The following is a 13,393-nucleotide window of genomic DNA, read 5'->3' on the forward strand; positions in this document are numbered from 1 at the left end:
CCCACCGCCCAAGCCATAACATAGCTTTGGCGAAACTCTAAAGGGAGTCCTATCATGAAACAACAGTCCTTGCTCCCAGAAACAGGTGGTCAAGAGGAAGCCTCTGAACGCTTCAAGGCTGTCCGTTCCCAGCCTTGGGCACTTGGTGAACGCTCATAACCCTTTGTTATGCTCGTCCCAGCTTCCAACCTTCGTCATGAGTGGAGCAAATACATTCTCAGTATTTGCTTAAAGCCTTCCAGCTCCTCCACAGTTGTTCATAGGAAAATTAATTATCAGTGTCCACAATGAGTTCACTCCACAAGGAGACAGGGACGTCTAGAAGAATTACAGTCCTTTGTGTTAAGGATGTTTTTAGAAGTATGCACAGCCACCCCTGGCCTCGGACGTGGGGTAGCTCCTCTTGGCTGTTCCTGTGCCATCGCAGCCTGGCACTCTCGGCCGCTGCCCCTGACCTCGGACGTGGGGTAGCTCCTCTTGGCCACTGCCCTTCAGACATGGTGTCCTCCCAGCTTCTGCCCCTGACCTCAGACATGGGGTAACTCCTCTCAGCCACACTTAGTGCACCGGTCACAGCTGCCCACGCTTACGGTAAGAGAAACCCAAGTAAGATGGTAGGTATTGCAAGAGGGCATCAGAGGGCAGACACACTGAAACCATACTCACAGAAAACTAGTCAGTCTAATCACACTAGGACCACAGCCTTGTCTAACTCAATGAAACTAAGGCATTCCTGTGGGGCAACGCAAGACAGGCAGGTCGTCGTGGAGAGGTCTGACAGAATAGGGTCCATTGGAGAAGGGAATGGCAAACCACTTCAGTATTCTTGCTTTGAGAACCCCATGAACAGTATGAAAAGGCAAAATGATAGGATACCAAAAGAGGAACTCCCCAGGTCAGTAGGTGCTCAACACGCTACTGGAGATCAGTGGAGAAATAACTCCAGAAAGAATGAAGGGATGGAGCCAAAGCAAAAACAATACCCACTGTGGATGTGACTGGTGATAGAAACAAGGTCCGATGCTGTAAACAGCAATATTGCATAGGAACCTGGAATGTCAGGTCCATGAATCAAGGCAAATTGGAAGTGGTCAAACGAGATGGCAAGAGTGAACGTCGACATTCTAGGAATCAGTGCACTAAAATGGACTGGAATGGGTGAATTTAACTCAGATGACCATTATATCTACTGCTGCGGGCAGGAATCCCTCAGAAGAAATGGAGTAGCCATCATGGTCAACAAAAGAGTCCGAAATGCAGTCCTTGGATGCAATCTCAAAAACGACAGAATGATCTCTGTTCGTTTCCAAGGCAAACCATTCAATATCACAGTAATCCAAGTCTATGCCCCAACCAGTAACGCTGAAGAAGCTGAAGTTGAACAGTTCTATGAAGACCTACAAGACCTTTTAGAACTAACACCCAAAAAAAGATGTCCTTTTCATTATAGGGGACTGGAAAGCAAAAGTAGGAAGTCAAGGAACACCTGCAGTAACAGGCAAATTTGGCCTTGGAATGTGCAATGAAGCATGGCAAAGACTAATAGAGTTTTGCCAAGAAAATGCACTAGTCATAGCAACCACCCTCTTCAAACAACACAAGAGAAGACTCTACACATGGACATCACCAGATGGTCAACACCGAAATCAGGTTGATTATATTCTTTGCAGCCAAAGATGGAGAAGCTCTATACAGTCAACAAAAACAAGACCAGGAGCTGACTGTGGCTCAGACCATGAACTCCTTATTACCAAATTGAGACTTAAATTGAAGAAAGTAGGGAAAATCGCTAGACCATTCAGGTATGACCTAAATCAAATCCCTTATGACTATACAGTGGAAGTGAGAAATAGATTTAAGGGCCTAGATCTGATAGATAGAGTGCCTGATGAACTATGGAATGAGGTTCATGACATTGTACAGGAGACAGGGATCAAGACCATCCCCATGGAAAAGAAATGCAAAAAAGCAAAATGGCTGTCTGGGGAGGCCTTACAAATAGCTGTGAAAAGAAGAGAGAGGAAAAACAAAGGAGAAAAGAAAGATATAAGCATCTGAATGCAGAGTTGCATAGAATAGCAAGAAGAGATAAGAAAGCCTTCCTCAGTGATCAATGCAAAGAAATAGAGGAAAACAATAGAATGGGAAAGACTGGAAATCTCTTCAAGAAAATTAGAGATACCAAGGGAACATTTCATGCAAAGATGGGCTTGGTAAAGGACAGAAATGGTCTGGACCTAACAGAAGCAGAAGATATTAAGAAGAGGTGGCAAGAATACATGAAGAACTGAACAAAAAAGATCTTCACGACCCAGATAATCATGATGGTGTGATCACTCATCTAGAGCCAGACATCCTGGAATGTGAAGTAAAGTGGGCCTTAGAAAGCATCACTACAAACAAAACGAGTGGAGGTGATGGAATTCCAGTTGAGCTATTTCAAATCCTGAAAGATGATGCTGTGAAAGTGCTGCACTCAATATGCCACCAAATTTGGAAAACTCAGCAGTGGCCACAGGACTGGAAAAGGTCAGTTTTCATTCCAATCCCAAAGAAAGGCAATGCCAAAGAATGCTCCAACTACCGCACAATTGCACTCATCTCACACGCTAGTAAAGTAATGCTCAAAATTCTCCAAGCCAGGCTTCAGCAATATGTGAACCGTGAACTTCCTGATGTTCAAGCCGGTTTTAGAAAAGGCAGAGGAACCAGAGATCAAATTGCCAACATCCACTGGATCATGGAAAAAGCAAAAGAGTTCCAGGAAAACATCTATTTCTGCTTTATTGACTATGCCAAAGCCTTTGACTGTGTGGATCAGAATCAACTGTGGAAAATTCTGAAAGAGATGGGAATACCAGACTACCTGACCTGCCACTTGAGAAATCTATATGCAGGTCAGGAAGCAACAGTTAGAACTGGACATGGAACAACAGACTGGTTCCAAATAGGAAAAGGAGTACGTTGAGGCTGTATATTGTCACCCTGCTTATTTAACTTCTATGCAGAGTACATCATGAGAAACGCTGGGCTGGAAGAAACACAAGCTGGAATCAAGATTGCCAGGAGAAATATCAATAACCTCAGATATGCAGAGGACACCACCCTTATGGCAGAAAGTGAAGAGGAACTCAAAAGCTTCTTGATGAAAGTGAAAGTGGAAAGTGAAAAAGTTAGCTTAAGGCTCAACATTCAGAAAACAAAGATCATGGCATCCGGTCCTATCACTTCATGGGAAATAGATGAGGAAACAGTGGCTGACTTTATTTGGGGGGGGGGGGGGGCTCCAAAATCACTGCAGATGGTGACTGCAGCCATGAAATTAAAAGATGCTTACTCCTTGGAAGAAAAGTTATGACCAACCTAGATAGCATATTGAAAAGCAGAGACATTACTTTGCCAACTAAGGTCCATCTAGTCAAGGCTATGGTTTTTCCTGTGGTCATGTATGGATGTGAGAGTTGGACTGTGAAGAAGGCTGAATGCCGAAGAATTGATGCTTTTGAACTGTGGTGTTGGAGAAGACTCTTGAGAGTCCCTTGGACTGCAAGGAAATCCAACCAATCCATTCCGAAGGAAATCAGCCCTGGGATTTCTTTGGAAGGAATGATGCTAAAGCTGAAACTCCAATACTTTGGCCACCTCGTGAAGAGTTGACTCACTGGAAAAGACTCTGATGCTGGGAAGGATTGGGGGCAGGAGGAGAAGGGGACGACAGAGGATGAGATGGCTGGATGGCATCACGGACTTGATGGACGTGAGTCTGATTGAACTTTGGGAGTTGGTGATGGACAGGGAGGCCTGGCGTGCTGTGATTCATGGGGTCGCAAAGAGTTGGACACGACTGAGCGACTGAACTGAACTGAACAGTATACTATGAAATACAAAGTGAGGGGCCTAGCGCCTGTGTAAATCACAGCTTTCCTGATCCCAACTCCATACCGAGAGTAGGACAGCTAGCCCAGTTTTGGCACTTTGTCCTTTACATTTAAGTCTATTTTAGTTGCAATTAATAGTATCATTGGTTGTTAATATCTTTGTCCTCCACCAGAATGTGAACTCGTATTTACCTTTGTCTTGTGCACTTGTCATTGCTGCTGTAAATGTAAACACTTAATAGGCATGCCATAAATATGTGTATGGATAAATATGACAGTAAATAGGGCAGACGTTGAGCCTGGCTTTAGGGAGAGATTTATGAGATTGGAATCACCGGTAATAATCAGAATATAAACCACCTAGCAATTTATCTGAAAAGGCTAGTATTCGGGTTAAAGTGTCAGGAGGCAGTTTAATTCTTTAAAGTTCTTTAATTCTTCATTGAAGAATCAGGCACTGTAGCTGACTGCTGGGTTGGCAGGGGCGGGGGACAGGAAGGCTAGATATGTTCCACAGAAGTTTCGGGATTTTTTTAAACTAAGTTTCTTTTGTAAATTAGTTATTTATCTGTAGGCTTATTTGGGGAATTCTGAATGGCTACAGCTTAAACATATAGCGGTTTCTGAGTTATTTCCACCTTTTTTTCTTCTCGCGGGCTGTGACATTCCCCAAGGGACAAAAAGACTGAAACTCCCAAATTCTCTAAACTACACAGAGGGCAAAGGCGTGAGAATGCCAGCAGCAATAATTGCTGGCCAGAGGCGCTGTTCCGTTGAAAGCTGAAAAGCAGGTCGGGTTGAACTCCGCCGCCCTGCCCCGCCCCACCCCACCCCTCCACTCTGCGTCAGAGGGGTCACGTAGCCTGTGCCTCGCGTCCTGATTGGCTGCGTTGGGGGCGTGTATGCGGGTTCACAGGTGGCCGGGTCAGCACTGCTGAGAGGAATTGGCCGGCGGCTGGAGACCCGGAACTCGTACCGTGTACTGAGCGGACACTGACAGGTGAGTCGTCCCGGTCCTGCACACCTGTGGGTGCTCGCCGCTGCAGTCTGGAGTTGGGAGCTGCCCATCATGAAGACAGACTCCCCGTCAGCTGCCTCAGCTCTGACTGGCTGGCCAGGGTGCTGATGGAATCCGGGGTGCCGCCGGCCGGAAGTTTCTGTTTGAAAGCGCATGCCCCACATGACGGATGTGTGGTTTTCGGTCTCTCCCCCACACCGTCTTCCTTGGGCCCTCGTTTTTTGTTTGTTTTGTTTTTTCTTTTTTTTTTTTACAAACTGGGGTTAATTTGAAACTGAGCAGATCATACGTGTTGTCACAGTCGAACTTAATTGAATTACTAGTGATTACTAGTGTTCGTCGAGTGGGCCATTATTATGAAAACTGCATATTACAGAAGTGGGTTTTACGCCCAAAAAATGCTTAAGAAAAATGAAGCATCAGAAAAATAGCCCACGTTGTGATTTAACAAAGATTTACCTGGATTATTACTATGGGCAGAGCACGGGGCCAGGAGCAGGCTCAAGCTAAGCTTTTGGGTTTGAATGCGAGATCTGGTCTTTTTTTAGATGAGCGACCTTGGGGTACTTTACTTTCACCTGTTAACTCATCTTTAATATAGGTTGTTGTGATAACTTAATGAGTTTCTGAATACTCTGATTCATGGTGTTAATCTTCACAATCACCCAGTTTGTAACCTTGACAAACACGGAATGTTGCCACTTTCCTGATGCTCAAACTGAGACACAGAGAAGTGACTTCCCCAAGTCATAACACAACTAATGATCCAGAACTAGGGCGAGGCAGCCCACAGCTTTACCCACTACTTTAAGTTGTAGTGCACTTGGTTTGTCGCTGCTTTTCCATTGACAGATACTTTGTTTTTCTGTGGACCAAGTTCTTTGCTGGGTACAGGGGATAAAGTAGAACCGCACTCACACCCTGTCTTCCAGATGCTTGCAATCTGGTGCAGGTTGTTCATAGTTGGACTGCAGGGTGCTCACAAATCCTGCTAAAGTTGTTTGCAAAATGTGAGTATAGGTCCTTTTTTTTTTGGAAAGAGAGCCTCTGACTCACACCATATTCTCTGATGGGTCTGTGATCCAAAGGTATGAAGAATGTTTTAGCAGAAAAGCTAGTGCCTAGCGTAATGTCTGTCACAAAGAATGAGCTAAACATACAAACCCAAAAAAACTGGTTGAAAGAATGAAGAACTTACAGGAGTATAAGTGCCACAGTAGGGTCAAGAGCAGCATGCTGGGGAAGAGCACACGTGAAAGTCATCTGCCCAGGAATGCCTCCTAGAGTCAGCAGTGCCAGTCAGGTGAAAGGTAGAGAAGCATTTTATCATAGGAACAGGGCAGTAAACCATCCCTACCCTCATGGAGAATGAGACAGAAATCACGCATGAACAGCTGCAGCTATGACAAGTGGCATTCCCTGGTGGCTCAGACGGTAAAGAATCCACCTGCAATGCAGAGACCTGGATTTGATCCCTGGGTTGGGAAGATCCCCTGGAGGAGGGCATGGCAACTCACTCCAGTATTCTTGCCTAGAGAATCCCCATGGACAGAGGAGCCTGGCAGGCTACAGTCCATGGGGTTGCAAAGAGTTGGACACAACAGAGCAACTAAGCACACAGAGGAACAGTCCACAGTGCCAAGACAGCCTGTCTGGGGGACAAGAGGCCTCATCTATTCACGAAGGGCAGGAAACCTTCCCTGAGAAAGTGAAACTTAGACTTAGGAGGATTGTGGGCATGGGGAACAGCCCTCAGTCTTTAGAGACCCTGTGATGGGAACAGGTAGAGCACCAAGGGCTGAAAGGGAGTTGGTACAGTTAAGTGTAGGCAGTGGGGGACAGGAAATTTGGGTGGTGACAGAGCCTAAGACAAAGAGACCTTAAAAGGCCACGGTAAAGTAGACATTTATTTTATGTCTATCCTACAGTGTGATTGAAAAGTTTATTGCAAGGAAGTGACAAGCTTACGTTTGGAGAAGCTGGAATGAAGTTTCCTGGATTAACAAGCTCTGGATAAGGACAGGATCTCTGAGGAGAAACTCTAAGGTAAGCAGAGGAGCGCCTAGAATCAAGCCTTGAAGAAGAGCCTGCAGAGGAGACAGATAAAGGGTGGTCAGAAACAGAGGAAGGAAGGAGGACCAGGGGAGTGGGAAGTCTTGAAAGTCATTTCAAGAGTTATTTCCCAAAGAAAGTGGTCACCTGTGCTGAAAGCTGCAGATGCCAAGAGGACCTAAAACTACTCATTGGCTTTAATCACATGAAAGTTGTCTTTATGGGAAGTTATGTAAATGAGAAGAGAGGAAATGAAGAGAAAGGCTGTGCAAGAATTAACTGAGGGGAAGAGAAAAATAATTTTAGCTGGAGGGGCAGTGAGAGAAGGAGCCATTGAGGTGAAGGGTACGAACCTGAGAGAGGAGGATTCAACTGAAGAGTGAATACATGAGAAAGAAGGGCTCTAGAGATCTCAGGCTAGAGAGGCTGGGATGAGCACAAGAGCAGGAATTACCTAGAAGATGAAAGGTGTAACTCTAGGGAAGGGGAAACAGCAGAAGGTTTATGTTTGGTGTGGTGAATTGCACTCCTTTCTTTGTACTAGTTAGAGGCAAGGGTATTGGGTTGAGAGTGAATGAGAATGGGTGTTGGGGGAAGCTGGAGGTCTGAGCTTACATCGTTGTGAGGGGTATGAAAGAATGAGCTGACCAGAGATTGTTTTAGGATGGTCTAGCAGAGGGAGCCAAGTATGAAGCAAAGGTCGGAAATTAGCCACCTGGCTCCTTCGGAATCCTCTCCCCTGCTATTTTTGCCAGGTGGCACTAGTGATGAACCCACCTGCCAATGCAAGAGATGTAAGAGACATGGGTTCGATCTCTTGAGTGAGTGGGGAAGATTCCTGGAGGAGGGAATGGCAACCCACTCCAGTATTCTTGCCTGGAGAATCCCATGGACAAAGGAGCCTGGTGGGCTGAAGTGACTTAGCACGCATGCACAAGGATGGAGGCTAGCTAGAAACAGAAGCTACGTTTAATACGACATAACAAAGGAGACATCACAAATCATGGGGAAGGAAAGGATTGTTCAAAAATGGTGCTTAGAGATAGCTAAACTATTGATAAAGTCTATATACATTCTCAGCTCACAACCAGAAATTTCAAATGAATTAAAGGAGCTAGCTTTTAAAATTCAAACAATAATATAGAAGGAAATAGGGATGAATTTTTATCTTCTCATCTGAGCATAAAAGCAGTAGGAATCATAAAGGAAAGGGAAACTTTCCTGACTCTTTGACCTATTAAAATTAACTGATTTGTCCTAACACATGGTATATACTATGCTAAGTGAAATAAGCCATGGTCACCATGACATCCCACAGCTAACATGATTTCCCATGACTCCACTGGGCAGTCACATGGTATTCATTGTTTTACCTGGCTGAGACTTAATTCTGGGTTTATAAAAAAAGATTTTCACAAATTCTCATAAAATAGTATTACATTTATTAACTCATTTTTAAAACAAATTCAGTGGCTTATTTTGGATAATAGCTATTCAGCAAAAAATACAATATAAAAATTGACTCTCCTCCTTAAAAAGTATTTGCTTTACCTAGACATCAACTTTAAAATATAAAAAACATTTTTAAAAAATGGGTATGTGTATAAATGTATATGCCCTAGACAGAAACAGAGTTGTAAGAAACGAAATTTATGTCAAAATAACATTTGAGGTTTGTATCTTTGAACTCCCTGTGGTTTTGCTACTGATCTGTTAAATGGAAATAACTACTTCACAAGTTGTTGCAAAGCTCAAAGAGGGTATTTATTAAGTTTAAGATGGGAAGCAGTATATGACAGTTACTTCATAAATTATTTAAACAGCTCTATTTAATACTCCACATGAGTAGTTTAACCTAATTTGTCCATTTTATTTCCATGCTTAATATTTGTAGCTCAGATTTGTGTTTGTATTCTAAGAGAACTTGTATTTTCTTTCTTACAGGTATGATTTGTACATTTGGAGTCTAGGACGGTGGAAATTAGCCAGTGGATTGCAGCCATGTTGTGGAAGTTGCTGATGAGATCCCAGCCCTGCAGACTCTGTTCTTTCCGGAAAATGCTATCAGCTCCAAAATACAGACCTTTTCTAGCATCCTTCACCTGTACAACTGATAGTCAGTCAAAGAAAGAAAATAAAATGACAGTAGAAAAGCTCTTTAAATTGTCAGTTGACATCAGGAAAATTCGAAGATTAAAAGGCTGGGTACTTCTGGAGGATGAAACCTATGTTGAAGAAATTGCAAATATTTTACAACAGCTGGGTGCCAATGAGACTGCTATAGCCAGTATCTTGGAACGCTGCCCAGAAGCAATTATCTGCAGTCCAACTGCTGTTAACACTCAAAGAGAACTCTGGCAATTGGTCTGTAAAAACGAGGAAGAGTTAGTCAAGTTAATAGAACAGTTTCCAGAATCTTTCTTTACTGTTAAAGACCAGGAAAACTGGAAGCTAAATATTCAGTTCTTTCAAGAGTTGGGACTTAAAAATGTGGTCATTAGCAGATTTTTGACAACTGCATCTAATATTTTTCATAATCCTATGGAGAAGAATAAGCAAATGATAAAGATTCTCCAAGAGAGTTATCTAAATTTAGGTGGCTCTAAGGCCAACATGAAAGTTTGGCTTCTAAAATTGTTAAGCCAAAACCCATTTATTTTGTTAAACTCTTCTGCAGCTATAAAGGAAACACTAGAATTTTTCCAGGAGCAGGGTTTCACAAACTTTGAAATTCTCCAGCTTCTCTCCAAACTTAAAGGATTTCTTTTTCAACTTTGCCCAAGAAGTATACAGAACAGTATGTCCTTCTCTAAAAATGCTTTTAAATGTACTGATCATGACCTGAAGCAATTGGTTTTGAAATGTCCTGCCCTTTTGTATTACTCTGTTCCAGTTTTGGAGGAGAGAATTCAGGGATTATTGAAAGAAGGAATTTCCATAGCTCAGATAAGAGAGACACCAATGGTTCTTGAATTAACACCACAAATAGTACAATACAGGATAAAGAAACTGAATTCCTTAGGCTATGGAATAAAGGATGGACATCTAGCAAATCTAAATGGAACAAAAAAAGAATTTGAGGCTAACTTTGGTAAAATTCAGGCCAAGAAAAGGCCATTATTTAACCCCGTGGCACCATTAAATGTTGAAGAGTAACTTGCTTACTGATGTAGCTTCTTTTTACCAGTGCAGAGAGAAACCAAGTAGCAAAAACTTAAGTGATTCAGGAATATTGTGGGTACCAGTAATTTTAAGAGCCTAAGTAGCTTCTGAGTTGTGTTTAAATTACCTCTCAGTAGGAGAAGGCAATGGCAACCCACTCCAGTACTCTTGCCTGGAGAATCCCATGGATGAAGGAGCATGGTAGGCTGCAGTTCATGGGGTCGCTAAGAGTCAGACACGACTGAACGACTTCACTTTCACGCATTGGAGAAGGAAATGGCAACCCACTCTAGTGTTCTTGCCTGGAGAATTCTAGGGACAGAGGAGCCTGTTGGGTGCCGTCTAGGGGGTCACACAGAGTCGGACACGACTGATGTGACTTAGCAGCAGCAGATGATCTCTGACTCAGCTGCTAAACTTGAAAATATAAATTGCATTTATTTTAATAAAGTTTGTAATTTTGTCCTTGAGCTATTAAAAAAAAACTACTATTAAATGCCACAAGTGTGATATTTTTTAAGTGAATAGTTTTAGAAACCGAAAAGTGCACTCCATTCAAATTATGGATACATTTTTATTGATATAGCACATTTCATCTGGGATGCAGACCCAGCCTTCTCACCACCAGCTCTGAAACATCACGCCACTATGGTCTGGATCCTGTAGTTAGTGTTTGGTGAAACATTAGCAAATTTCTAAAACATTTTGGTGGAGAAAGTTGATTTTATCTCCAGGTTGGAATAGGTATCTTTTAGAACCTAGCATTACCCATCATAAGGAATAATTAGAACTTATTTATATGGTCAGTTTGTTTAAAATTGACGGTTTTATTTAATAAAACACTTCTGTGTGCGTGTACTACTCTCCCCTTTTTACAGATGAGGAATCAAGCTTAGAGAACCATCCAGCTGCCAAGTGCTAGATCCCAGATTTACTGAGATCTCTCTTCTGTTCAAACCTTGTGAACAGAGAAAGGATTGCTTATGAGTTGGCATAAGAAAAAGTTACCACTACCTGACATGCTAAGAGTGAGTACCAACTGCAGATTCAGGAGTTTTTATGAAAACATCTCTGTAAAATTCCTTAACTTTAAAATGATCTAATTCATATTCATTTGAAGTACAGCTTTTAAGGAAACTGAGAATCCAGGTCTGACTGTAATATATGAAAGGTTAAGTGTGTGATGGTTGGTACTGATTTTAGTTAGGTTTTAAGTTTCTAAGTTTTGTTTCAAGATAAGTATTATCCAGATAGACTGGCTCACTTTTAGCAGTGGAGTCTGAACTATGTAACAAATACACAAACAACTGACTCTTGACATCAAACATGTGCACTATGTGTGCAAGGCCCTTAAGTAATGAAAAATTATGAAAAATATAGACCACATCTTCACTTTATTCCTTCATTCAGCAAATGCAGGTAACTCTTACTGTCCAAATCTGTTCAGTTCCTTAGTTAGGAGACTGAAAGGTATCTCTGCAGCATCTACTAAGTACTAGGCATGTTGTGCTTTACAACTCTTAAGAGCTGACAGTACCATTGTTTATTGTTCTAGCAGATGAGAACACTTAGGCACAGGGAGGCTAAGTCACTCACTCAAAGTCATAGAGAAATGTTTGTTCAAGGGGAGCATGGCAGCCAGTACAGTCAGGGCAGAGTTAAGTGATGGGAAGAGTAACACAGGATGAACAGCACAGGTCTAAGGAACAGGATCTCATTCTAAATGTGATGGGAAATCCTCTGGCAGATTTTTGCTTATGCTTGCTGCCCTGACAAAATTATTGGCAGTGTTCTCTTTCACCCTCTAAAGTGTCTCAGTTTGAAATGCATTATTCATTATAGGGTCACCTTGGTAATTCTATTATCGATGTTCAGTCTTGAGATGCCCAACTTGAGCAGAGTTTTCAAACAGAAAAATAGTGAAGTCGAGTTGTGAGAAATCAGGACTGGAGATAGTTACCTGGAGATCATCTGCTTATCTGCTACAGCTCTAGGTGAGACTGCCTAGAAAGAGGACAAATTTGTAGTAGCGGCAGACCAGGTCTGGAATGGGTTGACCAGAGTAAGTCTGCCAAGAGAAAAGGACATTTTCAATAATATCAAATGCCATGGGGAGGTCAGCTAAGATAAGAAATGACCAGTGGATCTGGCAAAAGGAAATCATTGGTTGGGCCTGTCAAGAGTGATTCTGGTGGAATGAGATAGGTAAGAAGGCAACTGGAGTGGGTTGAGAGAATAGGAGTAAGAGTCAGGGACTATATCCTTTTTCAAGGAATTTTGGTGCAAATGGAAGCAGAAAATAGAGGTAATGAAATTGAGTAATTTTTCTTTAAAGAAAGAAAATACTGGAACATGTATATATGCCAGTGGGTATGACCCAAGGAGAAAGAGATGGATGACAGGTGGAAAACAAATTAATACTAAGGATTAAAATCCTTGAGGAAGTGAAAGTGGGCTTTACTTTGGATAAGAGCAGAGACATTAGTTCTGGCCCATGTCCAGCCCACAGTGCATGGGAACACATGCAGGCTGGTTGGAGGGGTGTGCATTGTGAGAGGCAGAAGAGTTGCTGTCTGGTTGCCTCTTTTTACAGAGATTTAGAATGGGAGAAAGGGAGTATAGCAGGAGCGGTAGGAAGCAGGGGAATGAAAGTCATTTTGAGTAGGGAAGTGAACAAACAAGAAAGTATATAAGAAAGTTTAGCAGAGTTGAGTAGCCCCTCTGTGCTTTGTGGCCATTAATGTAAAAAGCTTTGTGTAAAAACCAATGCAATATTGTAAAACAATTATCCTTCAATTAAATAAATAAAAACTTTTGTCAGTACACTAGCAAACCAGAGGCAGTTGTGGTTACAGAAATACATTTGTAGCTTAGTCTAACTAGCAAAGTTTTAAAAAAAATCCACATTCATGGTCAAACATGCAGTATACCACCTTTATTTTCCTTTAGACCAAATACTAGTCTATTACTTTTTAGCCCGTGAACCTCTGCTTTTTTCTATTCTTGCACTCTTAACCCAGATCTTCCTACAAGTAAAATTTTAGGTACTCAAAATCAGCAACGTAGCAGGGGGAGATACCCTTACATAAAACACTAGAGTCAAAATTTCCTCTGTGGAAAAATAGGCTCTAACAACAAATTACATTATTACCTTTAAACAATTTATGTATAAATTCATTTCTGTGGCAGAATGCAATTAGCTGCCAAATAAATACCACCCAGAAGACTTGAAGTGAGCTCAAATCACACAGCTTGGTAAATCAAGCATACAGGCAGCACTACA

The 13,393-nt window shown here is 42.1% G+C and overlaps 1 protein-coding gene across 2 annotated transcripts; it reads left to right on the forward strand.

Annotated features, from left to right (window-relative positions):
* The first annotated feature begins 3,830 nt into the window (after positions 1 to 3,830).
* On the forward strand, positions 3,831 to 13,393 carry MTERF2 (mitochondrial transcription termination factor 2). 2 transcript variants are annotated; one of them, XM_040234799.1, is made up of 3 exons: positions 3,831 to 4,878; positions 6,838 to 6,942; positions 8,893 to 13,393. In XM_040234799.1, exon 3 carries the CDS (start codon positions 8,950 to 8,952, stop codon positions 10,102 to 10,104), a length of 1,155 nt encoding a protein of 384 aa, XP_040090733.1. In that variant the 5' UTR covers positions 3,831 to 4,878; positions 6,838 to 6,942; positions 8,893 to 8,949; the 3' UTR covers positions 10,105 to 13,393. The 2 variants fall into 2 exon arrangements, with proteins under 2 accessions (XP_040090733.1, XP_040090732.1); XM_040234798.1 differs by having other exon boundaries at positions 3,835 to 4,878; positions 6,825 to 6,942.

Source organism: Oryx dammah, unplaced genomic scaffold (genome assembly GCF_014754425.2).
Source record: "Oryx dammah isolate SB20612 unplaced genomic scaffold, SCBI_Odam_1.1 HiC_scaffold_29, whole genome shotgun sequence".
Taxonomy (NCBI): domain Eukaryota; kingdom Metazoa; phylum Chordata; class Mammalia; order Artiodactyla; family Bovidae; genus Oryx; species Oryx dammah.

Bases quoted from the DNA above. Each gene is read 5' to 3' on its own strand.
- MTERF2 (XM_040234799.1), top strand. From the start codon at position 8,950: ATGTTGTGGAAGTTGCTGATGAGATCCCAGCCCTGCAGACTCTGTTCT.